Source organism: Limanda limanda, chromosome 7 (assembly GCF_963576545.1).
Source record: "Limanda limanda chromosome 7, fLimLim1.1, whole genome shotgun sequence".
NCBI classification, from domain to species: domain Eukaryota; kingdom Metazoa; phylum Chordata; class Actinopteri; order Pleuronectiformes; family Pleuronectidae; genus Limanda; species Limanda limanda.
The window spans coordinates 22,025,631-22,053,510 of record NC_083642.1 but is presented as its reverse complement, the minus strand read 5'-3'; the positions used below and the strand labels follow the sequence as shown (position 1 = coordinate 22,053,510).

Below are 27,880 nucleotides of genomic sequence, written 5' to 3'. Positions count from 1 at the left end.
TGAGACGCGTCCGGCCCGAGAGGATCCGCCGTGCTCGCCCATGGAGGAGGAGAGAAACCGCCGGTACGAATAAAAGCGCAGCGCCGGTGTGTTGGAATAACTTGGAGCAGGACGCAGAGGAGACCGAGGCGAGAGAGGAGACCGAGAAGGAGCTAATCTCTTCTTTTCTTCATGGGTTTTTAACCGGGATAGAGATCACAAGGAGATCACTTTGGCACCGGTAATCAGAGGACTGCCTCCTCTGGGTTGGGGGGGGGGGGGACCCTTGGATGGAGAGGGCGCAGTGAGGGGCTGAGAGAGCGGCTGGATCGGGGAGGCACGGAGGAGGGGGGGCGGGAGGTGCGGAGGGAGAGCCGGGGAGCCAGGAGGTGCAGCGGAGGGACCCGGGGAGCCAGGAGGAGCAGCGGAGGGAGACCCGGGGAGCCAGGAGGAGCCAGGAGGAGCAGCGGCTCCATGAGCGGCCGCTGCCGGGACGGAGCCTCCAGAGGAGCCCTGCAGCCGGAGCCTCTCCGCCGCCGCCGCGGGTAACACGAACCCGGGCCACAGCACGGCGGCCAGTTCGGAAGTTTTGATGCATATGCTCACAACCACCATGATTTTTATGATTCTTGGTGCTTCAGTTGTAATGGTAAGACACCACGTTCACCACCTCCCCTCGGCCACAGTGTGCTTTTTCCTAATTCACATCACCGAGGCTAATATTTGATCCGATTGATACAAATGTGCAATAAATGCATCACATTTTGCCCACACACCACCCCCAGCAGGCCTATCAATGACATGTGGAAGTGGGTTAGCTCACCTATAATTACCTGCTGTCATCAATAAATAATCTAATTCCGTTTTGAGGCAAGAGTCCCCCCTCTTAAAAACCGGGAGGATCTAACCCAGGATGTGTTTTTCTGTCCCTTTCTTTATCATTTCCCCTCCCCGTTGTTGTGTATCTTGATAATCCCGAGGAGAAGATTGATTCGCTGTCTGTAGGAATATAGCCTTGCCTATTGCTTGACATGTCCCAGCTGACTGGCACGGTTCTTTGCAGGCGATAGCCTGTTTAATGGACATGAACGCACTACTGGACCGCTTTCACAACTACATCCTACCGCATCTACGAGGGGAGGACCGCGTCTGTCACTGCAACTGTGGAAGGTAAATGCCATCATCCTCGAGCAATATCTGGATAAATGTGGTGGTGCTGTGTGTGTGTGTGTGTGTGTCTCTCTCTGTGTGTGTGTGTGTGTGTGTTTTTCACCGCTTTCCCCGTCAATTCTTAATTGCTGAAGAGGCCTGGACGAGCTCCGCAGAGGCTGAGCCCTTTTCAGCGACTCTTGTTTTTATCATCGGCTCCAGCACACGGTCCGATGGCTCGTTTGATCGCCCTGTGTGATTTTATAAATGAAAAATATGTATTCGTAGCGATGTATCGGCTGCGAGCGCTTCGGCTTCTGCAGCATCCCGCCTGCGAAGGTGTGTGTCGGAGCCATAAATAGGTAATGAACTATGAGCGATACGAGGCCGTTCGAAAACAATCTGAGCATCAAGTGTGCGATTCATACAGGTTTACAGTGTGTCGATGGGAATTGAAACCAATGTTGCTCAAACGAGAGCCGGAGCGAGGGGGGGTGGCGGGGTTGTGTGGCTGGAGAAGTCATCAGCCTACCTGCTGTGTGCTGTCACGGTGAGAGCAGGTTTGAAGTGGAGGGCCAAAACAGCAGCAAGACCCTCATTAATACATTCATTCGGATTCAATCTGCATTATTATGCATTTTCCCATCAACAGTTTGTAGCATACACCAGGCTCCAGGGTGTGTGGATGAGCACTGGTGCAGGCGGGCCTCGTTTCTCCACAGTGCCTGAGGGCATGGCGACAATGTTGGGAGAAGATTTAAAGTAAGAGCCCTTTTAGCCAATAGATTCATCCTCTATATTGTCCTCATGTTGGATCCTGATTGGCCCTTGTCCCACAGGCAACCTAGCTACAGCTACCAGAACAGATCAGTGGTTCAGGGAAGGGAAATGTCACTACACCCCTGTTGGTGCAAAAGCTGGAGAGATGCACATGAAACCCAAACAGCAGCCTGTGGTGTGCTCACTGCAGTGGGGGGGTAGATGAAGCCTGCTAGCTGTTCATTAGCAGCATTAACAGGCCGGTTCCACTGTGGCTCTTTTAAGCCTTAACATCCAGAAATCCTTTATCATTAGGTGCTATTAGATTATCAGAGAGGGGGAAGTGATCTAAATTAAAGTTTGAAAAGGCCTATTGTACACCTTTATGTACCTGATGTACTTATCAAGAACAAAATAAAAGCATGATTGGAGAGGGGGGTTATGATGAGAGCAGGCATCACTGATATTGTGATACTTTGATAGTCATTGTCCCGCTGCTGATGAAAGAGTCATTGGGAATAGGATCAGAATTTTGAAAATGCAAACAAGTTTAGTAATATCAGGCTCATTAAGCAGTTATTATTTGATTGATAATGAAGTATTGATCATTTGTCCTCTATATAAGCATTTGTTTGATCAGATAAAACATCCCACTGGAGAGTATGCACAGTTCAACCTCTGCTTAGATTTCTATTCTTTAGGTTTCTGTATAACAACAGTGTCTTTCACTAACCTAAAAACACTCCAGAGTAAGTGTTAGTTACAAGTCTTCACATAAGCAGTGGAAATGCAGGATAGTTGGATGAGTAGAGCAAAGCTTGGCCTTCACACGTGTAGTCTTTCCATCCCTTAGACATGGAGGTGTCATGACGCCCACAGCGCTCACCTTATCAGTCTTGAGGACACAGCCAGTGTCGTTTTATTTGGCAGCCTCGACGCTCTGATTTGGATGCAGTTGTGGCTTCTCTGAAAGGCTCAATCCTGACCTGCAATATCTGCCTCTGTGGCAGAGAGGAGATCAAGAAATGGACACCGTGTGTTTGTGTCTTGGTGTTTATTTGAGGCAGTATGAGACGTATCAGAAGATGATCTAAATGCTCCTATTGAAGCATTTCCATGCCAATATTCTTGCAGAATGATTCTCTCTTTTTTTTTTTTTTTTAATGAAAAGAAGACACATTCAAAGATTTGTAGGGCACAGGTGAACGGACCTTAAGTCAGTTTAAAGATAGACAGTCAGGCAGCATTAAATAATCCTTTACCTTATTTACTGGTTTAGGTGCAAGAGCCTACCTTAGGGAAAAATAAAGAAATACAGAGGAAGATGTTGTCTTATCTTGTCACATGGCTTTGTTTTATTATGAAAAATGTTTTGGCGTTAATGGACCTCAGTGGCGGCGTAGCTCAGGTTAGTCAGGTTTAATAGAGGGGTTTGATCCCCCATGTGACCATACTTCTTCAGTGAGATGCTTAAGGTGTTAAACTGCAAATTCAATTTTTTTTCCCCACATTAATACAAAGTGCTGCTATCTACATTTTCCAGAGATCACCTGTCATTCAAACAACGGACTTGGATTTTCTGTTCATGAAGTTGCATTTTTGTAGGATGAGATTGACTCTTTGTTTACAGCTGGTCATGATCCTAACTTCCTACTCACTCCAAAACAGAAGCATTAACACAAACTTCCAGGTAGCACCAGTGAAGATAAGCAGCACAGACAATTTGAATGGATTTGAAATGTGTATGACAAACTCGTGGTGTGGAGTTTTCGAGCTGTGAAGCCTGGGAATGTCTAATGAAAGACGATATCATGTTGCATTACAGAAATTAAATTCCGAGCATACATTTGTTCTAATCTGTCTCCTGCAAAGCCTTCAATTTTCAGAAGTGCAATACTCGATTGCTGGAGTACTCTTTCATTATGAAAAGTTTGGTAATGGCCTTCGAAAACCTGCATCAGTCCCAACCTGTCAAAGTAATAATCCAAAGTGTGTGAGTGGTTTCCCCCACAGACAACTGCCTGTGTTGTTAGTTTTTGTTAAAAGCTCTCATAGCTCTTTGAGGAGAGCAGGTTATACCATTAAAGTGAGACTTTCATATCCACAGCATTTATATGTTTTTACATTGGAGCAGAGTCAGTAATCGACAAAGTGAATGTAAGTTGAAACAGTGGCAGTGACAGTTAAAAGCAGCCTGTCATCATGCATGTTGTATGTTACCTGTAACACAGCAAACCAGCATATTTTCTGATACACTGTAAAAAATAGATGTCTTTAAATTTAAATAAATTCACCACAGTACTTTCTCCTCTTGTATGGTAAGTCACAATCACACAGCCTGTGGATTTGAGAAGATAATTAAAATTGGCTTCATATTGATTCCTTTTACATTTTTCCTACTTTGAGCCAATCCAACCATCTATCTACTCTTATTTATTATTTAAAGGAGACATATTATGCTCATGTAATGCACACTAATTTTAATTTGGGTTATTACATTCTCTAATGTTCAGAAAAGGCATCACTTTCACTAAAATGTCCATTGCTGCAGCTCTTCTTTTAAGCCTCTGTCTGAAACACTCGGTTGAACCTCCTGTCTCTTTAAGGCCCCCCTCCTGTCTGCTCTAATTGGCCAGCTGGTCCACTCTGTCGTTATTGGTCAACTGCTTCTGGCATGTGTAGGAAAAGTCGGCCATAATTCCATAACCACATTAGGAAGATGAAGGCCACTCTGACAAAATCTGTTAGCTCTAAGACAACTTAGGAAATATACTTTCAAACTTGGTGCATTTAAGATATAGTTGAGATAAGTTACTATTGAGAGAGTATCTGTTTGATATGGGAATCACTGCTTTGCTGAAAGGCCCCTCAACAGGATCTACCAAAGGAGGTAGCACTCAATCTCTTTTCAGGCCATGAGCTTTTCCCCAAGTAGACCATGAACTTCTCTGCCTAAAGTGCAGCCTGGAGACACCCATGGGCTTCAGGGCGTTTCCGGTCAAAGAGTGGATTACTGCAATCTGATTAAAATGTCTATATTTCCAGGTACCTTCTGAGGGAGAGGGAGTGTGTAAAATACTACAGAGTATCTATAACAATGCTGTCCATGGTACTCATGGTTAAAGAAATTTGGAAAAGTCCCTTTTCAAAGTAAGGATATAAAGACAAGTGGTAAATTAAAGGAAACACCTGCATAAATGAATGGAGAGACGTAACAATTGCAGATGCTTTTAAGATGGATTAGTCAGTAAGATTAAGTGAGTAAGAAAATGATGTGAATCGTACATAACATTATTCACATTCACCAGATCTCAATAAAACCAAACTCGTTGAGGGGATTCTGGAGAAGTGCTAAACAGAGCTCTCCACCAGCATCGTCAAAACACCAAACGTGGGAAAACGTTCTGTAACAATCCTCGTCATCTCACCAGGGAAGATCAGAGAATAATGTGCAGAGAAGCTGTTGGTTTATCCTTTGATTCGTTCAACTTAGAGATGTCGATGGAATGTTAATGTGTAGCTTTAATTCAGATAATTATATAATGCTTTAAGGACACAAAATGGATTTAGTTCTTTGCATTTACACAAACAGTATATCTAACTCACCCATCAACTCTCCCTATCTGTCCTCCCTCCAGACATCATGTCCACTATGTAATCCCGTATGATGGGGACCATTCCTTGGTGGACTCATCAGAGAACTACTTTGTGAGTGACAGCGTGACCAAGCAGGAGATGGACTTGATGCTGGGGCTGCTGCTGGGCTTCTGCATCAGCTGGCTGCTGCTGTGGCTGGACGGAGTCCTCCACTGTGCCGTCCGGGCCTGGAGGGCGAGCCGCTACTACGGTAAGCTGGACATCACTGCAGATACGCAAACTCTAACATATCACAAATCATTCTCTGTGGATTTCAATTTGAACAATCTTAATTCGTATGAGAGAGATAATTCAGAGGAAGATTTGCCGGGACACATCTTATTAGCAAAATGCTTGCATGCAGAAAGCCATTGCCTGTTGACACAGCAGTTGGTGGAGCTCAGGTCAATGACCTTCACCCCTTCGCTCGGCCCATTTTTGGCTTTTGTCACTTATTTATTTACTCAGTGTACTGTGACTTCTTGGAAACTCACGGCTAAACTTATCAGCAGTGTGATGATTCAGAATATTGGCAGAGATAAACTGAATGTTATTTATTTATTTTTCTTTGGAAAAGACTTAAAACTTAAAAACCTATTTCCCTGATGTTCCTCTTTATTTTATGTTAAGGAAATATCCTTGTTCATAAAACAACAATTGGTGTAGTTACAATCTAAATATATTAAACTAAAAATGATCTTCTCAGAAAAGTAAAATCCTTCATCAATGAAAGCTACAATAGTGCAGACCCCAAAAAGAGGTTTTATTAAACAAACTTGATATTAAAGATTCTTTTACACATTCAGGGTGGAACATACAATGCTAAAAGCAATAACAGATACAACTACTTCATTACATTGTTAAATAAACTGTGATACCACACTTAAAGGTCCAGTGTGTAAGATTCAGGTGAAAGGGATCTAATGGTAGAAAGTGAATACAAAATTATCCTAGTGATGTTTTCACTAGAATGTTTCATCTTAATTGTAAGAATTGTTGTTTTCTTTACCCTAGAATGAGACCTTTATATTTAAATACTTTATATGTACATCAGGAGCGGGTCCTCTCTTTTACAGTAGCCCAGACTGGACAAACTAAACACCTTTTTAGTTTTTATGACAACTGAAGGTTACCACAGGTTTTCTGTCATGATTGGAAGGGGAGGGTCAGTTGAGGGATGTTCAGCTTCAACATGCAACTTCACCACTAGATGTCACTAAATTCTACACACTGAACCTTTAAGTGTTATCGATGTACTTTACTGCTGCACTGGCAGCTGTTTTCGGGATGAGCTAAAACAGTGTGTTAGTAACAGAAAAGTAGGTATCCTCATGATCTGTTATGCATGAGTGTATGTGAAGAATCAACTTTTATATTGCACTGCAGAAAAAAATCTGTAAAGTAATGAACTTTATTTCTAAAATGAAAGTAGAAGAATGCAGATGATAAAAGATGATTTTTTTTAAACGAACAGAGTCTATGAAAGCCTAAAAGTCTTGAGTCAGGACTTCCTCTGCTAATGGGCCTGGAGTTAACAGGTCTCCCATGGTGATGAGGAGATGGATTTTTGAAAGGGCCTCTGAAAGAGGATCTCAAGCAGCGGTCAGGCTTGCATGGGGTTGACAAATCACACAAATAAGCTGAATTAAAACTTCAAAATCTGTTCTAAAATTGGCAGGCAGGTTGTGGAGGGGAGGATTTAAATGATTTGGCCACTTCTCCCAGTGAGACAGTGATTAGCCTCTGTGCAGAGTTTTGAATTAGCTGTAGTTTGTTGATATTTCTCTTGCAAAGACCACAAGTATGTCACAGCAATCAAGCCTGGAGGAGACAAAAGCATGAATGACCTTCTCCACGGTACCAAGGAAAAGAAGAAAATCTCATCTTAATGATATGCCCTAGTTTAATGAAGCATAATAAGGGTGAATTCGGGTAATCTTTTTTTTTTCAATTTTGATTACAATAATTTATTCCGATATCTGTTTTACACCTTATATCAACATATTATACCTTTCTGTAACCCTTAAGGTGTTTTCTCACCATACATGAAGAAAGATTGGCGATATCATACTCACAGGATATATGGCACAGCTTTTAGTGTTCTTTGTGCCAAAAAAGAATTTGATAATCTGGGACAGGTCACTTTGTATCTGGGACACTTGTACCTAAATCACAGTTCTTAATGCATGTCAAGGTCAATATGAGCAATTTTTTAATGGAAATTGGAAAAATTACTCGAAAATGAAGAAGAATCTATGAATCTGTTCATAGAAATCTCATTAATTCATATTAACATGCAATTGTCAAATTCTTTTCTTAAAGAACCCAAACCTAAATAAAGAAACTATGATATCCATTGAAAACTTTCTATTAAAGGTGTATAACGTTTTTTTTAAATCCATGCAATTCAGGGACAAACAGTCTGTCACTTGAGCGAGTCAAAATCATTGATCAACGCTATCTTTTCATGGTTCCATGGTGTAATGGTTAGCACTCTGGACTTTGAATCCAGTAATCCGAGTTCAAGTCTCGGTGGAACCTGTGTATTGCTTTGCTCCTTTCTTTCTTTTTAATTCAGGAAATCCCTAAATGTATATTTCCCCCATCTATAAACATAAAGGACTGTCCCAGATTATCTAAAGCATACTGTCCCACATTATCAATCATGTTTGATAAAGTGGATAAAAACTTACTTTAAAAAAACTGAAGCACATTTTAAACAACTCGATGTATATTTTGTTGCTTGAATACATCACTAAAAAATCTTATTTATGACAGATTTATATCCCTAACGTTTATCTTTTTGAGCTTTTAACAGAGAGTGGCATCCATCTTTTCTTTTTTAGAAAAACAATTACGCACATTTTCAAAAATGTCAACCCATATCCTACTGAGATCCTATACTTATTTCAGAAGGCAGATTTCATCATTGGGCCCTAGAGCTGACGTGTGTAAAACATGCACTGAAGACGAGGAGCCAGGACGATGTGCTGACCCAGTTTTAGACAGACAGCTAACTTGGATTTTGAGCCCTTGCTTAAATCAGAGATCGTCTTATAGTGTGTTACACTTACACATAACCTTTTCAAAGGAGACACTTTTTACTTGTCATGGTACGAAGAGCTCAGATGTAACAGACACTCACCCTGAATCTTTTGTAGTAGTTCTATAAGTGTTGCAGTGAGTCCTGACAGTGACAGGGAACATCTGGACCCTGAAACTGAAGCAGCTAAATGGAATTCAGCCGTAATTAATTGTAGTATTTACGCCTGTGGGTTTTTTATACTGTGAAATGTCAAAATATCTCTTGTTGAAAAAAAGCCTTTTCTCTAACAAAGCTTGCACATCATCATTTGTGCCGATTAGACCTCGGCTCAGGTTGACGGTGGGTGGAGCCATGTTAGGATTTAAACCTTAATCATAGTGTTGGTTGAAAACCAGAGCCACTGATACAAGTGTCTTAGTATATAGATGTATGTAAATATAAAGTTTATTACCACAGTGCAAATCCTGTTACAGAAAAATTAGTCATCGGATTGGGAAACTCTGGCCAAGCTGTCATTTGTACAAAACAAACATTGCTTTTGTGTGATAGTAGCAGTTACTGAGACTTGTTCAAAACCAGGCCTGAGACACAGAGATTGAGAAATGACTGCACTGCCACCATCTGCTGTGCTCCTGTGAAAGCTACATCCCCACATACCATGTGTTTAAATCCAACTGAGTGTGAAAGTTGCTCCTTCATTTCCTGTCTATTGTCAGCAACCTCTCTCTCCTCTCTCTCTGAAATATCTTCTTCATTTCTCGTACCATCTCCTCCTGACAGATGAAGGATGCATGTTACTTTTGTAGGGGAAAAATGACTCCCAGCAGATTTAATGAGGCAGAACAAAGGGTGTAATGTTCACACGTGTCTTTGGCTTGTGTGGCTGTTGCAGATGACAGAAAAGTAAATAAATTCAATTTGAGATTAAAAGTGACATCTATCTAGCAATTCCACACTCTCTTGGTATGTCTATTCTGAATTGCCTGAGAAAGTGTAGTGCAGAGTTTGGTGTGATTTGGACATGATGTTCAATAATAATTGTTTAAACAGGCGACCAGCGCTCTGTAGCAGTCAGTGTGGGCAGGACACTACAAGATTTCAGTCTGTGGACCGAGTTGGACATGTCTTCTACGCCCTCGGATAAACCACAGCAGCGATCAGCAACTGGGTCAAACCGTGGGTCAAAATCCTCGCCACATCATTTCAATATTATTATTTTTTTCACCATATCAAACTGACACTGACAGACACCGGTGTCGATGGTGCTGATCTCTGTCATAGCAACAACATTCAGTGCATCACTACCTCTTTAGCGATTAATCTTTAAAGTAAGAACACGTTGTTCATTTTTTTGCACCACAGTTTAATATATAGCGAAATTATAGAGCAGACAAGATTATGTTGATTGCTAAACAAACCCCTGAAAAGCAATGAATGAAAACATAGCACAAGTTAAGGAAATCGATCAAGCTTGTATATAAGCTAAACACGTAAACAGTAATAAAGAAAAATCTGTTTCATTTTATGACTAACATTAACTATACAATGTTCACTGCAGAAACAAACCAGGTAGGATGAACACACAGTTGTCTAACTTCTCTCTGCACCACAGACTGTGGATAAAACAGTCAGGATTAGAACTGCCACTGCACAAGTTAAAGCTAATCAGATAATATGTGCATGTGGTGAAGAGACATCAACTACAGACAATCAGCAGAGGATTGGCAAGATGCTCTCTGATGAATTGTGTATGAGCATCATGGATTTCACTGTTTTAGTGCCACAGGCCTCTTGACCCTGCCAGCATTAAACTCTAGAAGTTAGTTTGTTTCTGCTGACACAATTGGAGCTTAATTCAGAGATACTGACCAGAAGCAAATAATTTAATAAGTGGATTTGGAGGCTGAATATTGTATGCTCTAGGCTGTTAGGTGCTCAGTGTCAGGCATGTATTGCGGTGGTGGCCTGGATCCTCAGTTTTTAAAGAGCGAAAGTAGGTGATATGTGACCTGGATACTTGGAGTGCCACGGAAAAGCTCCTCAGGCAAGGATGGGAAAGTCTCAAGCAGCAATCAGAGAATGATGGTTATTATTTCTACATCATCTGAAGGTTCACAAACATGGGTTTTTCAGAACAGAAGATATATCAGTGTTCTGGCTTTTTCAGGGTGTTTTTTTTAGATGCTGCTACAATAAACAAGGGGCCGGAAATGTAGAAGGTTTGATGGCTGCAGGCATCTGCTTTGCACAGAGGTGTGGAAGGTTTTTACAGCAGCAGGTGAGACACTGCTGTTTTCTCCAGTGCTTTAGTATAACAGTGTAAAATGCGTCATCATAAAAAAAATATCCATATTCATTAGCAGCAGCTATAGAGCAGGGGATATAGGCTTATTCTTTTGTACTGTGAGGGAATATCCCCTGTGTGTGTGTGTGTGTGTGTGTGTCTGTGTGTATGTGTGTGTGTTTGGATCTGACGATGCTAGGTCAGAGTCGTTTAGCCTACCAGAGATGAGGAGTGAAGGTGAGGCTGACAGAGCAGGAGGAAGGAGGTGTGTGTGTGTGAGTGCATGTTGGGGGTGCAGGGTGGAGATGCTGTCATATCCCCACCCCCCACTTACACACATTCTCTTCACCAGAGCTATAAATAGATTGAGAGAGAGCAGCTGGAATGGCAAGTGAGAAACACACCCACACACACACACACATTGAGATGTACGTTTATGCTTTTTTTTTCTCTCCTAATTTCATCTCTAGCCCCCCCTCTCTCACTTATTGAATCTCCCCTGGTCATTTCCTTCACAGTGCTTCCTGTCGTGACTCCCACTTCTCCCATTTAGCAAAGACACACTGGAAACGTAAAGGAATAAAGTATGTCAAAAAACGCAGAAAATGATGACTTGGCGTTCAGCATTAAGCCCCGCCTCTCCTTTCCCTCATCTCTTAACAGTTTGCCTCCCATTTGCTGCCGCTCATTATCATTTCTTCCGACTTCATCTCCATCCTTTTATTCAAATGAGAGAAACCTGTCTTCATTGCCCCCTTTCCTTTGGATACCCTTCAGAGCAGCATACTCACTCACAGCTATAAATAACTCTATCTCTCCTCCTCTCCACCCAACATCTCGCCCCCTCTTCCACCACCAACACCACCACACCTCCATGCAGGGGCCATTTGCCACTGGGTTTCTCTCTCTCTCTCTCTCTCTCTCTCTCTCTCTCTCTCTCTCTCTCTCTCTCTCTCTCTCTCTCTCTCTCTCTCTCTCTCTCTCTGCTGTCTCTGTGGACCTCGCTCCGCCTCGCCGGCTCCAGTTTATAACCCAACAAGCACGAATGTCTGCTCTTCCGTCCCCCCCCCCCTCACACTATATGCCACACATTCATGAAGGGCCACTTGGTTTCCAGACAGCCACTGATTTCAGACTAGGTCGACCTTTCTATTGTGTAGTCTGTATGAATACAAAATTAAACACTCTTAAAAATGAATGTTCAGCCTTCGTCTCACCTCCTTTTGACTGTACAGAAATAACGTGCATGTCCCATGTGCAACAGCTAAACATGAATGTAGAAGAATCAAGGGCAAGGCTGTAGTGCACTTGAAGAGATTGGTGTCGTTTACAGTTATCATCCAATGTTTCAACGTCCTGAGCTTTTATGTCGTCTCTGTCACTCTGTCCTTACTGTAAAAAGTGACCCCTACATCCCAGGATTAAAGGTTGTCTCATCTATCGTAAAAACAATGTTTGAAAAATAAGATACCCAACCCAACTGGATGGCAAATGTAAGAGTATCAACATTTCAAAAATTAAAAAAGCATTAATAAAATATTACTTGAATATTGAGAGGAAAATGTCAGAGGACAGCAAAAAAGAACTATTTCGAGTTTTGTTGCACAATCTGCAAAGCTTGGGAGCATTGAAAGAACTGCAAATTCACCCAGCGTTCATAAACTGTTAGGAAACCTTTATCTTTAAAGAGATGAGATAAGTGTGTACATGTGTGAGGCAGGGGATGCAACATTACCTGTGAACACAACTGCATGTGATTAAGTCAATTATGGTTGAGTATCATTTTTTTTCTATGATTTTCTTTAAGATTATTTGACAGAAAATATTAAGTGTTGCATGGAAATTACTTTTAAATTTACACGAGACCATCTTTGTTCAGAACCCTTGTTAAAGTAGAAACTTGGTATTTAGGCCGTCATGACATTTTTCATCTCTCCACTGAAACAGAGCATATCATATAAAAAGCATCATATCAGAGAATGACAAACCAATATCTGCCTAGCCCTAAATTATTCATTCATATTCCAAAATAAACTGAGCCAAAAAGGGGTATTGGGGCTTGGAAAAGTACAGTTCAGAGCGCAGGCATTATTTGTTGCTGTCTCTTTGTTACTTTAACTGGATTTAGATGTACAAAAACCAGACTAAGAAGGATTTGACTCTATTGTGTTTCCTGATCTCATGAGTGTGTTTAAAAGCTGCTCGAATCTTGTGTCTGTGAAAGCCTGTGTTCAGTGGACTTTGCTCATCTGCACAAGTGAGACAAGATTGTTAAACAGTAAACCATACGTACTGTGGTGGCACATCCTCGTGTTTGGTTGTGAGTAGAATGAGGGAAACAGAAAAAGAAATGACCATTGGTGTTATGTGTTTTGATTTCGACAAAATAACGATATACCCACAATTCTTTTGCAACAGACATTTTAAGTCTGAAATTCTGCTTTGTGCTTGTTTTGTGTGAAATACCGTCAATATGGGATAATACTCATAATAATACTCAAACTGGGGATGTCCCATGAGCAGGACTTTTGGATTTCCCCTTCAGATTTAGTTATGCTCTCACCCTGCTTGTGCTTGGTGATTTTGTGCTCCAGCTACATAAGAAAAAATACAATCAAAATAGATAATCAAAATAAAATCAAATAGCAGAGGATAGGAGAAATCCAAGAGCAAATGTTTCATCTAAGTACAAGCAGGGTGAGCTCAGGGCTTTGAGAGAAAGCAAGTTCTGATCTCAAACTGAAAGACCACACTCTTAAGATAATGAAAAAAAAACATTTAGATGTGTATTATCCAAGGCTGGAAAGTGAAAATGTAAAGTGTAACAAAATATACATTTAATATCTTTTATATTATTTATTTTTTATTTGATTTTTTGGAAGCGTTGTGCAGATTCTTATGTTTATCGACAGCACAAGTTTGGAAACAATGGGCTGGGGTCCCCTCATTGTTGCCTGGAGTCACCTTGTGATTCTTTACCCTATTTTGAAGAATCTTATTGTGTTTATTTTGAACACACAACAAATTATTATATCATCTGCCTCCTCTTGACAGCTATTTTGCCTTTCAACTTCTTCCTCCAGATACCCCGTCCTGGTCATGGCTGCCTCAGTTCTGCAACCTCCGAGACCTCCGTCGCCGGGCCCAGCTCCGGAATATGGAGGACTCCACTGGCAACATGGTCCACATCAAGCAGAAGCTCTACCACAATGGCCACCCTAGTCCCCGCCACCTTTGAATCTGAAAAACTGAACAACAAAACCAACAACAAAAAAATTAAAACTAGATCCTTTTCCCCAGCACACCTTCTCCCTTTCCCCTCCGACACCCCTCACCTCCCTTCCCCAAACAGCCTATTGGCCAGCTATTGCCTCAGAGACATCTGGAAAACTGCCCTCCCCCCACTGTTCATTACATGGCCCCCTTAAACCCCAGTGACAGGACTTTCTTAGGACTAAACCTGGCTCCTGTCAGCACTCAAAAAATCCCCAAATGGAGCAAGATGACGATTTATTTGTTGCCACTGAAATCTTGTCTTATGTCCATGTCCACCATTGTGGGAGGAGGAAGGAAGAAAAAAAGACATTTTTAAGGGTGTTTTTTCTGTATAGCGACATTTTCTGTGTTCATTGTTAAACTTGGCATGCTCTTTTAGAACAGGGTAAGATGTGGGCAGTGTATGGAACCGGGTGGCGAGACTGGTGTCATGATATTTTTTTTCTGATGGGTGGGACTTTGTTGGTGTGGGGAGGGGCGAATGCGACTGATGGGTGGGCGGGTTTTTGTGATAGTTAGATTGCTGCTTCTGTAAATAGTTATAAATAATGGAGAAAAAAAAGGGGGATTTGACAGTCTTTATGAAGGGGGTGGGGGGGTGGGCGTTTGTGTGAGTCGGTCATCAGTAGAAGACCTTTGCGTGGGTAAAGATTGTAGAGATGGGACGGAAAGACAGAGTCTGTTTGGGAACTTGGATGGGAAACCATGTGATTTCTGCTAAAAACACAGATTAATTAGCTTTGTTACTTAGTGAATTAACTGAATGTATTAATTTTTTCTGTAAATATGTGAGGGGGAGGGGAGTGTGTACAGTTGTGGTCAGGGTTCTCTTCGCTGTATTACCATGCTATGGAAGACACGAGGGAGAAATAAATGCCAGCCAAGATGAGTCAGTTCAACACACACACACAAGCACACACACACACACACGCACACAAGCACACACGCACTCACTCACACAAACACACAGACAGCCCTCTCCATCTTCCCCCACACTGAGCACAGTTCAATTTTCTTTATCCAATTCCCTCTCACTTATCAGGAGCAACCAGCCTATCAGCTGAGGGAACCCTCACCAGCCCCCCCTCGCCCTCTCTGTCCAGACATTGCTGTTGTGAGGATGAAATGTCTGTTTTATTAAAAGTGCCATTGAAGCACAACAGTGACCTCTGATGTTTGATTGTGTCATTCCAGCTACATGAGTGAAGACGAGAGCACATTCTCATAGCGGGGGGGTTATTTCAAAGCATCAACCACAGACAGATTAGACAGCGAAGTCCTGCCGATAACTCCTCTGTTTGTTATACATAAAAATCGAAATTTCATGAGCGTTGAGTAACAACACTTCTGAAATGAGACTGGCAATGACATTCTAATGCTGCTGAGGAAAGCCCTCTGCTGTTATCACCCAGCGGTGACATGTCCCAGAGGCAGAGAGGCCATTTCAAAGAAATTGTCCACCGTGGTTTGAAAATGTTATTCTATTAATATGTAAGCTACAGCTGAAACTATTTAATATTTTCATTACCGATAAAGAGCGATTAGTAAAAAGCATTTTTAACTTATAAAGTGAGGTGACAGCTTTGAATCGCTTCTCTTGTCAAACCAGCAGTGTGAAAACCATTTATAACATTGAAAATAGTTTTTATTTTTAACTCGACCTTTGACCTGATCAAATCAGTGAATATTTGTGAATTTGAGCATGAAAAATTACTTCAGGGAATAATTGAGAACCAAAATTGCTTTTTATAAATTTAATTAAATTTAATTAAAGAATGGTCACAGGTTGTTAAACACCTGTGTGGTCAGTAGTAGACAAAACAAAATACCTTAAAACTCTAACTTTAAAAGAGTTATGAAAAAGTAAAAAAGAAAACACTTTGACACTTTCAAGTGGACAGAGTTACAGTAAGTTTGTCTTTTTGTCTTTTTTCACCTCAGATGTTTCAGACTCACTTTCCACTACAGCCTCATTTATGTCTTCACTTTCCATCGCTTCAACCATGACTGCTCGTCCTCCGCCTCCTCTGCTATGGTTGCTTCGCCACCGCAGTCACATCAGCTGCTTTTGTTTATCTTCTTTTACAACCTTTATCAATGACTCATCTCAGCTTCATTGTTTGCGGTTTCCACCATCTCTGCAGCATTACTCGTTACTTCTTCTACAGTCTTCCGCTTCTAAAAAAAAACAACAGAGGCTGCTGCTGACTCATTTTCCTGGACAACAGTTTCCTGGGGAGTCTGACTCCAAAGCCGTCTCTTATTGCTTCTCCAGGACAGCATCAGAAACTGTCTTATCTAAGTGTACCGACTGAAAAGCAACCGTGACAGTGACGATATCAACAGTTCCCTATAGCTCACTGCTGTGACTAGAGTCTTCTCAGTTGGGTCCTTGATGGCCTCAACCTCCTGCACCAATGGGACAAGCATCTCAACGATGGTCCTGTTGAAGGTTGAACTTCCTACAACTTCCATTGAAAGCAGCAGCCTCTTTGTGAATAGCATCTGCCCCTGCATCTCTGCTGCTTTCTGCCAGGCAGCATTGCTCTGAGCTGTGGAAGGATTTATAGTTTCCTGGGCTATGACTCCTGCAGCCATTTCCTTAGGGAGGAGAACTGACCTTGTCAACCTCCTTACACCTGCTTCCATCATCTGTTTTCTGTGCATGCTGCTTGATGGCATCATCAGCTCTTGAGTCAATCAAAACTCCATTTGGTGGAGTAGAGTAGATTCATGTTTTGATTCAACAGACTGTTCTACTTCCCCTGTCAGGCCACACGATATTTGATATTTCATGACCAACTATTCACTCGGCTTGTTTTTTGATTTCTGCACACCTCTGTCCAGCCTACAGCCCGGTCTGTACAGTAAGTCAGCTTTCTGCTTAGATCGCCTCCTATCATTGATTATCTGGTTTGAAGTCGTCGGTGCACTCTGCTTGTGTGTGCACTACTTCATTAGGACTAAAAGACAATTTCATGAAAGCAATAGGTTATACAGATATCAATTTGGTTTCAGGACTGAAGACATTAAACACACAATTATGCAACTTGAGCTTGCAAGGCAACCCCTTGGGACAAATGCTCTCCTGTGCAGTGGTAAATCCCCTCTTTTATGGTGCAGAAACAGTAGACGTTATTAAAATAATATTCGTATATACTCACTGTCTCCCTGTAGTGGTAGGACCCAGCACAAGTTTGCAAATTTGAGTAGCAAAGTTTCCCCATTTCTCCAGACCTGGTAATGCGTAGTTTAATATGTCACTAATGCAATTTTAATGGTACAGTTGAACTTTTCTTGCTGGTTACTGGCCAAAATCAGCACGAGTCTACTAGGACCTGGCCAGTGACCTTTTCAGTCATGGCGATGACCTTTTCAAACGCAGCCATGCACAGTGAATAATGAAAGACATCAACTTGTTGCTCTGCTCTCTGGAGCGGTAGAGGACTGCATCGAAGGTATAGCTCCGAGGTCCTTGCAGACTTCCTCCTGCAATGCAAAACTCATGACTCATGGATATGTAATGAAACCACAGGGCATCATCACCATATGGATGGCAATGCAGCTGAACTCACTGTGGCCCGCTTAAGCAGGAACGCAGTGGCCCCATCTGCAAACTGCAAGAGGCTGCAGGTGAAAAGAGCAAAGCCAATTACCTTAAAAACTGCCATTTTATCTGAGGCCTATAATGTCAGGGTTAAGTGGAATTATTTGCTGTATGTAACATGTCTACATTACTGAACGGTCAGAGTCAACATTTAATAGCTAGAATTAGATTGGTAATTCAGTGAGTGTTAAAGGGGCAAATTAAAGTGCCCTGGACCCTCGCCTGCTGGTGCTAGCCCACTCAAACAGATTGTGCATCGCAGTAACAGCATAATGCCCCATGGGTGCCACATCTCCACCTGTCATGAGGACATAGTCCACCCCTGAATGAACAGGGAGAGTTTCTGAAAGGTAATGGGAAAAGACTTGGTCAGAAAAGAAAAGAAACAAAGAATTTAAAAAGGAAATGTAAAGGAGGAACACAAGAGCGGATGTCCATAAGATGCTCAACAGATTCATTGAAAGTCACTTGGTTATTGTTTTGTTGTCTGAGCCATAAAATGTTTTGCAAAATTTTATGATTTTGCTATTTTATGTTATTCTGAATTTCTCTCCAATGCAGTTCATTTGGCAGGATTATCAGCATGTGCTGCAGAGGGTGCACTGTAAATACACATATACTTAAATATATGCTATTTCATGTCAAAAAATATATACATTTAACGCACTTCTTGCTGTTACAGGCTTCACTTCTTTGATGTGGTTCTTAAAAATGACAAGATATCTGAATAAATCAAAAAATCCCAATGTAGAAAGCATTCTTATATTTACATCAAAAACTACCTCATTATTATCAAGCATATCTCATTCCAGTATGAATGATGTGAACTTGGTTTTTAAAGACCACAAAATAAATAGCAACAACATGAAAATTTGGATCTACGTTGACCAGTGGCAGATTGAGAACTTTTTTTAATCAGGGGCCATAAAAGGGCCACAGTAACGTGCACCATTAAGTCATTCCGTGTTTAGGCCTGCTGATAACTCTATAGCTTTGAGCAACAACACACATAATTTAATACATTTTGAAAATTGTTCTTTGTTCAATCCCATTGTTTACTGCATATAGCTTTGAAAAAGAATTAACAACAAATTGTCATATTTATTATAAGGACAGGGTAAAAACCCTGGCTGCATGCTTGGATCCGCCCCTACCTTGATTGGCTGTTTCATGGCCATTGCAGCTGTTAACCACCTGGAGGCCTCTCAGACTGGTGTGGCCTTACAGAGACCAGCCTTGAAGAAGCGCCCTGTCTCTGCTGTGGCCTTCCTGGCAGAGTACACTCCTACTGTCAACAGGGCCGACCCAGTGACCTGTGTGGAAGAAAAAAAAAAAATTGATATAAAAAATTATATCAATTATGAAGACCACCATCTCCCACAATCCTCTGCATTCCTCCTGTCGTCAAAGTGTGACAAACCGTGACAGGTCTGATATGGGTTTACCTGTGGCTGTGAGTTTGATCCAGTCAGAGATGAAAGCTCAGAATCCTTCCCACCAAACATTGCTCCTGTTGTCCTGCCAGGAAAATAAAAACACAATTAACACCTCGACTGCCTCCATCGTGGCAGCGACACTCACTGCCGCCCTCTGGGGTTTTTGTTTAACAGCTTCTTACAGCTAAGAGCGATCGCAGACGATAACATGCCAGTTACCCTGAGGATTAAGGAGAGTGGAAAGTCATTCCGCCTTCACCTTATAGATTCAAGGATAGTTAGCCTGTGTTCAACAGCTTTCAGGCAGATCTGTTTCAGGATCAGGTTCACATCCTCCTGCTCCACCGGGTCACAAACTTTGGCCTCCGCGTCAATCCAATCACTCATCGTCACATCTCCGTTTCATGTTCCGTTGCAGCTGAGAGGAAAAGAAGCAGATATTAATAACTATGTGGTTATTATCACGCCTGACAGCACTTTGGATTTGGCCTACTTTAAAGCAGCTTGGTTTATTATCACACTAATCTAAAACTGAATTCAAATGATTCAAAGATACAGTTCCCTTGTAATTATGTTAACCCTATAAATGAATGCGTAAAAATGTAATTATGATCAACATTTTCTGTATAGAGATACATATTAATCAAATGGAAGAGTCATTATTAATTGTACCTTGTTTATTGTCTCGTGTGTAATTTCTTGAGCAGATGGTGGTGATGGTCACTTGCCAAAAGCTTGAGCCACTGTTGCCTTTACAATATTAAAGGTTATAATATTCTCTTCGTGCACTGTACCTTCAGGGTAAACTGGACGCCCCAATTGAAAAGAGATGAGATGAGTTGACTGGGCCGGGGCTAGCCAGTTAGCATGCTAAATTTTGTTGGAGGAAAGAAGAAGCAACCCAAGGGTGAATCCTATCGTAAAAGTAGGAAATTCAATTTGATGTGGAATTTCTGCTGGATTCCTAAATAAAAAGCTATTAAACAGCTACGTTGGTTGTCGAGCAATAGCAAAAACGTACTTGTACATTGCCGTCAGTGGCGGCTGGTGACATTTTTTTTGGGGGGGGCGCACTTGGGCGGCGCGGTTTAAATAGCCCACCGCAATGAGAAAAAAAAAACTCCGGGGTGCTCCGGGGACCTCCGGTCCGGGACGTCCCCGGGAACGTGCTCCTCCGGGACCGTCTCCGGGACGTCCCCGGAGCACCCCGGGGAGGTGCTCCGGTGCGTGCTCCGGTCCCGGTCCCCGGACCGAGACGTCCCCGGACACGTCCCGGTCTCCGGAGCACCGGAGGGAGGTGCACCCGGGGAGGTGCACGGTGCTCCGGGAGGTGCTCCGGTCGCGTCCCGGTCGTCCCGGACGTCCCGGTCCCCGGAGAGGTGCTCCGGTGCTCCGGGAGGTGACCGAGACCGGGACGTCCCCGGGGACGGTCCCGGAGGAGCACGTCCCCATGCACGTTAACATGTGGGTAAAAATTTCAGCTGATTATTACTGATCAATAAAACTACACACACGACACAGTAAACAACAATGATTCTATCTGTCCACTGTCTGTCCTCTACCTGTCCACTCAGTGCTCCGGGACCGGAGCTGCACCTCCGTGCAGATTAAAAGTATCTGCTAACTATGCAGCTCCTGTAGATCAGTGATAAGGTCTCTGATTGGACAGTCCTGTCAGCATGATGTATAAGAAACCCTTTCATTGGCTGTAGGCGCAAGTGAAGTGCGCCCATGGCTCGAACTGTCATCCGCCATTGAGAAGCTGTCCTTGCTCAAATGTTCCTGCCCCTTTTGTTGGCTTCCATAGACTTCCACTTGCCCGGCGCCCACAGGGAGGAGTGGCTTCTCTCTCAGTGATAACGAATGGCAAATATATTACCAAATATAATATATTAAGTGGTTTTTGACAGGGGCTTACGGTCTCCGGCACACATTTAACGCTTTAAAACAGTACATTTCTTATTAAATTATTTGATATATAATGTTTTTTGACATGTCATTTTTTTTTTTTTTTTTTTTTTTTCATCTCAAAATTGTAGGGTGGGCGGCGCCCCAGCGCCCTGTATGACGAACCGCCACTGATTGCCGTACATGCCCCTTAAATGTTTTTGCACCTGCTCCTTTTTTTTCCTTAATTTTTACTCTGTGTAACTGCAGAGTGTTGTTAAGAACATGTGTACTATGTGTACTTATACTGTCTATCTTAAGAGAGTATTTATATATTTTGCCATTTTGTGGAGTAGAAAAATGTAATAATAAACTCCACTTTCTCCCTTTCTAGCTCTACCACTGCAAGATCAGGCATTTTTCAACACTTTCAGCATTTTCCAATGGATCTTGATACCTTTTGGGCCATGGTGGAGGTTCTAGTAATTCCAAATAGTTGCTGGTAGCAGCTTCCCATCAGTGCGGAAGTAATGTTTTTTCTTTATCGTACATCATAGTAAACTTAATATCCTTCATTGTGAAATTTTATTAGAAATAAAATAGACTGTGTAAGATTTTACCTTTGGCTGAGGAAAACATTTACACCATTTCTTATATTTTATAGACAAAATGAATAATTGATTAATCAAGAAATAAGTGATAACTGATATTCATAGATAATGAATTCATATTTACAATAATTGTTAAATGCAGCCCTAAGAACAATAACAATGTTATTTTCTGAATGTCTTGGAACTCCACTGGGTTGGGCCTCTGTGCTTTGAGCCACAAATCTCACAGAGAGTCATGTAATCACTGAGTCACTGGTACCATTCGGCAACCTTATTGATCCCTGCAGATATATAGCGGTCGTTCTTTACTATGGAGCAGCACAAATCCTACTGCATCTTTAAGTAGGATAATAAAAGAGTTTTTTACACAACATCATGAGTGGAAGAGTAATGTGTATACAAGGGTGCATTTGGCTTTATTTTTATTTTTCCTTCTGAACAGGTTCCTCGTTTGTCCTCATGGAGGAATTGTTTATTGTTAAAAATATTTGATAAACGCTCAATTCAGATATGAGTGATACTCAGTTTCAGGTGTTTGTTCAAAGGGTTATTCTGTTACTTGGGTTCATCATCACATATCTATCTGGCAAGTTTGTGTTAACACATCAGCAGATGATCATAAAATCACATCAGAGACCTGTCACTTGGACCAACGCTAATAAGTGCGATGAGAAGATGAATGAAGAAATTATGAATGATTTTGAAAAGATTATACTACTACTAATAGTACTAAACAGTATCAGAATCAGAATTTATTAGGCTCAAAGGGATAGTTCACCCCAAAACAAAAATTCACTCATTATCTACTCACCACTTTGCTGATGAAGGGGTGGGTGGAGTGTTTGAGTAGTTAATGAGTTCATCTTCATTTTTGGCTGAACTATCCCTTTAAACAAGAAGTGCTTTCAAAAAAAATTAGAGCAAAATTTTAACTCAGAGGTCATTGTAGAGCATAAGAAATATGGAACATGCCACCATATTATTATTAGTATTATCATTATTTATTAAGTTCAGTCATCAAATATGAACAACTGGTAAATGAGAAACAATTTGTATGATCATTTCCCAGCAACTGAATCACACTTACAGCATGGCACTGTAGGTTAAGTTATGTTTAAGTGTATGTAACTGACCCTGGTTCAAAGCAATGAGAGTTGTGAAAGAGACTCTTACATATGATGCCTTCAAGTGCTGTCGGGCGGCTAAACTATGCGCGTATTGACGACGTATTATTTTACAACCTAGTTCTAAATAAATAGTGATAAAATATATGACTGGTACCATGTTGAAGACCAAATCTCATTTAGCTGTCACTCCACGGCGGCGGAACTGTTGTTTACCGGCTACATGTGTGTTAGTTGTGAGCTCAGCGGTAGATCGTGAAGGCAACGTTGGTGACGCAGGCAGAGGGCGTGGCTTCACTTCAGAGGTTAGTATAGACAACAGGCAGATGAGAGTGTGAGTGTGTGTGTCTGTATTGTGTTCCTGTGGCTGTTTTAGTCACACAAACAAATCCAGTCTCCAACATGTCGGCGATCTGTGTGTCCCTGAGTCGTAACCTCCTGGTTGCCAGGAGCTGTGGCGTCATGGCGGTGAGTACCACATCATTCACAACAAACACATTCCTGATGACAAATGTTGTGTTAACAACTGGGGTTGTAGTGTTAAGGTATGCACTAGTTATCCTATTGTAGGCTACACTGCACTGTATCATCATCTGAAAGAGTGTGTGGCAATGTGAACGACCTGTGGTAACACACCTTGCTCTCACACCCCGTTTGTGTGTTTGTGTGTGTCTGTGTTAATGCCACAGGACATACACACAAACACACTGATCTGTGAAGTTATTTAGTAGAAGTGTTCGTTTACATTCCACACTGAACACATCACAATGCTTGTTGAGTAGCTCTCTCTCCATTGGGAATGAGCCGATGCTGTGGTGCAGCTCCTACCTCATGTTAAAGACCGATAAAGCGGGTCTGGACTTTTATTCAAGCACTTAAGCCTCATAGATATATTAATACTTCTTTCATTTGAGCAGAAATATCGATTTTATTGTGTTAAAGTACATCTTTCATTGTCCTGTAAAGTCAGTTAGGTAAGCAGAGATATCTCAGTGATGTAACACCGTCATGCCAGTTCACCCAACCTACCACTAGGGGGAGACTCAATACCTTGTTTTGCAAACAGAGCACACCTTATTATATACACGAGGATTCAGTGTTAATAAATTGTCTGATTCTACTCAATAACTGGCCATATGATAACGTGTAATAATACCTAGTAATATCAAAAGACAGTGAGCCTCCATTAATCTGTTTTATTTTCAGACGTTTTTAACATCATGATTTTTAAAATGATTTTATGTGTTTTATTTATAAGGCTTTCAAAAGAAAGATTTTATTAATTGGGTATTCGGATCTCTTGCTGTTCTTTTTTTATAGTGTTTTTACTTCATTGTGGATTATTTTAGAAATGAGCAATAGAAATTTAGTGTCATTGTTGTGTAAATTATTTGAAGTAACACTACAAGTAAAATAGTCTGGTGTGACAGGATATGTGCTTAATTTTAGCCATAAGATATGATAAAATATAATGTACCTTTTTATTTATCTCCCATAGAGGAAGTAATTTACACAGCAGCACAAGGAAGAAGCAGGGAAAGGAGAAAACTTAAGTAGAGTGATAATAAGAAAATACACACAATATTATAAATAATTGTATATTTATAGTAATAAAAGCTACAATAAAATATAACATATTTATACTATATAAAATCAAAATGGAAGCTCTTTTTACAAGACTGTTTGTGCAATTTGTCCAAATTCTTACATAATACAACAGCCGTTGTGCAGCCGTTTAGAGTTTATGGATATTTGTGTTTGACTTTAGTTAGTTTTTATGACCTGCTGCTTGGTAACATTGTGATGCTTTTTTGTACATAACTCTTAATTGATACTTAGGTTTGAGTCTTATATACGGCTTCTTTTCATTATCTGTGATATAGATGGGGCGGTCGGTTCAGACAGCAGCTGCTCCTGTTACTGAACCCAGAATCAAGAAGTTCCAGATTTACCGCTGGGACCCCGACAGCGCCGGAGACAAACCCCGAATGCAGACTTATGAAATTGATTTAGACAGGTAAATCATGACCAGTTCTATTATTAGAACATTACTAAGCTGGATCTTAGTTTTTTAATGATATTGTCACACATGTCATAACTGATTGACCTCTTCCTCTTAATACAGATGTGGTCCAATGGTTCTGGATGCCCTCATTAAGATTAAGAATGACATAGACCCCACGCTCACATTCAGACGCTCATGCCGTGAGGGTAAGAACCAAAATCACCTGCATTCAACTTTTAAAAAAGCAAATGAAACATAACCATTTGTTTGAGATGTCAGTAACCCACTGACTGTGTGTTTCCTCAGGTATTTGCGGCTCATGTGCCATGAACATTAATGGAGGCAACACGCTGGCGTGTCTTAATAAGATCGACACAAACACCAACAAACCAACCAAGATTTATCCTCTTCCACACATGTATGTGGTCAAAGATCTGGTGCCTGTAAGTACTGCATTAGGAGAAAAAGAGTTGTACTCAATGGCCATATTTGAAATTGCTCTAGCAGATTGCCATTAACATCAGAGCATAATGGCAATAAAAATGTTATGATATTTAAAAGGAATATTTCATATTTAGAACATTGGATGTTTAAATGGCAGTCATGACTTTTTTTGTACATTTCCCACCAGGATATGAGCAACTTTTATGCACAATACAAATCCATTGAGCCCTACCTGAAAAAGAAGGATGAAGCTCAAGAAGGGAAGGAGCAGTATTTCCAGTCGGTGGAGGACAGACAAAAACTGGTAAATAAACCCGCTTGTTACTGTGAGAAAGACCCAAGGTTACACACCCCTGGGCAGCCATTGTGTCGTCATATCTTGGCCCTGGCAGATAACAGTTTTGCTGACCTGTCTTTCATTAACTTGTCTGGTGTGTTACATTCACAAGGAAATGTAGCAGAACCACATTTGTTACGATAGGATTATGGCGTGTTGTAAAACACCACAGAGACTCAGAGTAAGCTGTGGTTATTTACCCAACAGGACGGCCTCTACGAATGCATCCTCTGTGCTTGCTGCAGCACCAGCTGTCCCAGCTACTGGTGGAACGGAGACAAATACCTGGGACCTGCTGTCCTGATGCAGGTGGGTTGAAAACAGTCTGAGAATATCTATCTTTTCAGACACTAGTTCCAGAAAATGTACAACAATTGTTTTTTGGGGATTTTCATTTCTTATCTTGTGTTGGAAACCTCATCAACCACTCGCCCGAAGTTAATTCTTCCCATTTTCCTGCTGTATTCTTACAAATCAAATCAAAGTGTTTATTGCCACATGCACCAAATAACAGCGTCATCAGAGCAGTGAAAATCTTATGACCTGGCAGGCAACATCTACGCAGTAGACAGGAATACAAGATAAAATATAAAATATAACATATAACATAACATAACATAGTAACATAGTAAAACAACATTTAAATGAAGGGCTAGCAGCAGTTTACAGGGTGAAGGAGTGGTGTTCTCCCAAGCTGTTTGAATCGCTGGCACAGGCGGAGAGATATCAGGCTGTCTATGTATGCACAGTATGTGATGTTTAACACAGTTTTATATAAGCACATAATGCTTAAAGCACAGGGACTCACTCGGACATTCTCCGTACATTTTACTAGGGAGCTGGCACAAAAATCTCCGGAGAATGGCCCGAGCAACCGAATCTGCATAATTTCAGGAGAATATGTTCAGTACCTGTCAGGAAGCAGCATAAAACATATTTAACTAAGAGATTTGTGTCCCAATAATAGACATAGTGTTAACAAGAATAAAATACCAGTTTAGAAAAACTAATACTCACCTTTCATTAGTTTTACGAGTGCTGACCTAGAGTTAGTTTTTTTCACATCAAATATTGGAAGTTAACATTTGCAATATTCCACAATTTACAGTCCAGGCAAACACAACTTTAGTAAAGAGTTCAACATGATATTGTGTCATGAACTGAATATTAAATATGTGGTAAATTTAAACTGATAATGGACCAAGTTTCTTACTTTTTTTGTAGTTAACCAGCATTTATATTGCTGTGAACATGAATATTTTCCTGATGGAATAAAGAACACACTGTTACTGTCCTACAGGCGTATCGTTGGATGATTGACTCCCGTGATGAATTCACTGAGGAACGTCTGTCTAAACTTCAGGACCCCTTCTCTCTCTACCGCTGCCACACCATCATGAACTGCACGAAGACTTGTCCCAAGGTATAAATAGACACACACACACACACAGTAATACAGAGTTAGTAGAAATTCAGTTTCTCACAGTCTGTTTGTCACACTCCTCCACAGGGACTCAACCCAGGAAAGGCCATTGCAGAGATCAAGAAAATGATGGCGACTTACAAAGAGAAGAAAGCAGCAACATCGTGAAACCCATGCTCACTAAAGATCCAAGAAGAATACCTCAATATAAGTTAACAGGAGAAGAGCAGAGAAGCACCTTTCATCATTTTTAATGAGTGTGATTGTGAGGCAGAAGGAAACAGGAATGTTAGTGTTAGAAAAAGGTGATGGAGTCTCAAGCATAATATTTTGAGTGATTTAGCACGGACCACATATCTGCTATTTGTGTGCATTGGTGCAAAAAAAGATATTACTGTTATTACTCACAAATATCTTATTCAGGCTGTACATATTTGTATATGTGTTCATTAAAGATGTGCTGAGCTCATTATGGAAGTCAAACCTGTGTTTTTGAATGAGGAAAGAACACAGTACACTTTGTCAATTGTCTTTGCAAATTACATTACAATAAAAAAAATACTGAAGAATGTAATGAGAGAGTTTCTTCTATAAACCAACCCTCACCTATGGTCATGCGCTGTGATGGAAGGAGATTGTGAATACATACAGCAGAAATCTGTTTCCTGGATTTACACTTAAAATAGATGGAAGAGTAAATAAATTAGGAGCACAACAGGTTGAGCTGATTTTCCTTTTGGAGGTTTTCTGGGCACAGCCACCAGGTGAGAGGCCCTTGGAACACCCTGGGATCCCTGAGGGGAAAGATGTTGCTCTGGAGAGAGTTATCTGGATTACCCTGCTTCAACCTGCCACCGCTGCAAAGTAAAAAGAAGAA

At 41.2% G+C, this 27,880-nt stretch overlaps 2 protein-coding genes and 1 non-coding gene across 3 annotated transcripts; all 3 read left to right on the top strand.

The window, feature by feature from the left end:
* The first annotated feature begins 356 nt into the window (after positions 1–356).
* tmem240a (transmembrane protein 240a) lies at positions 357–14,607 on the top strand. The gene is made up of 4 exons (XM_061075037.1): positions 357–628; positions 1,043–1,149; positions 5,526–5,734; positions 13,937–14,607. The coding sequence occupies exons 1-4, from the start codon at positions 572–574 to the stop codon at positions 14,089–14,091; spliced, it is 528 nt and encodes a 175-aa protein (XP_060931020.1). The 5' UTR covers positions 357–571; the 3' UTR covers positions 14,092–14,607.
* trnaq-uug (transfer RNA glutamine (anticodon UUG)) lies at positions 7,993–8,064 on the top strand. The gene has a single exon. It is a non-coding gene; the product is annotated as a tRNA-Gln (tRNA).
* Positions 14,608–23,110: 8,503 nt separating the features above from the next.
* Positions 23,111–27,577, top strand: LOC133005199 (succinate dehydrogenase [ubiquinone] iron-sulfur subunit, mitochondrial-like). The gene is made up of 8 exons (XM_061074803.1): positions 23,111–23,262; positions 24,678–24,811; positions 24,920–25,005; positions 25,106–25,242; positions 25,431–25,547; positions 25,788–25,889; positions 26,881–27,003; positions 27,091–27,577. The coding sequence occupies exons 1-8, from the start codon at positions 23,197–23,199 to the stop codon at positions 27,169–27,171; spliced, it is 846 nt and encodes a 281-aa protein (XP_060930786.1). The 5' UTR covers positions 23,111–23,196; the 3' UTR covers positions 27,172–27,577.
* The last annotated feature ends 303 nt before the right edge of the window (positions 27,578–27,880 follow it).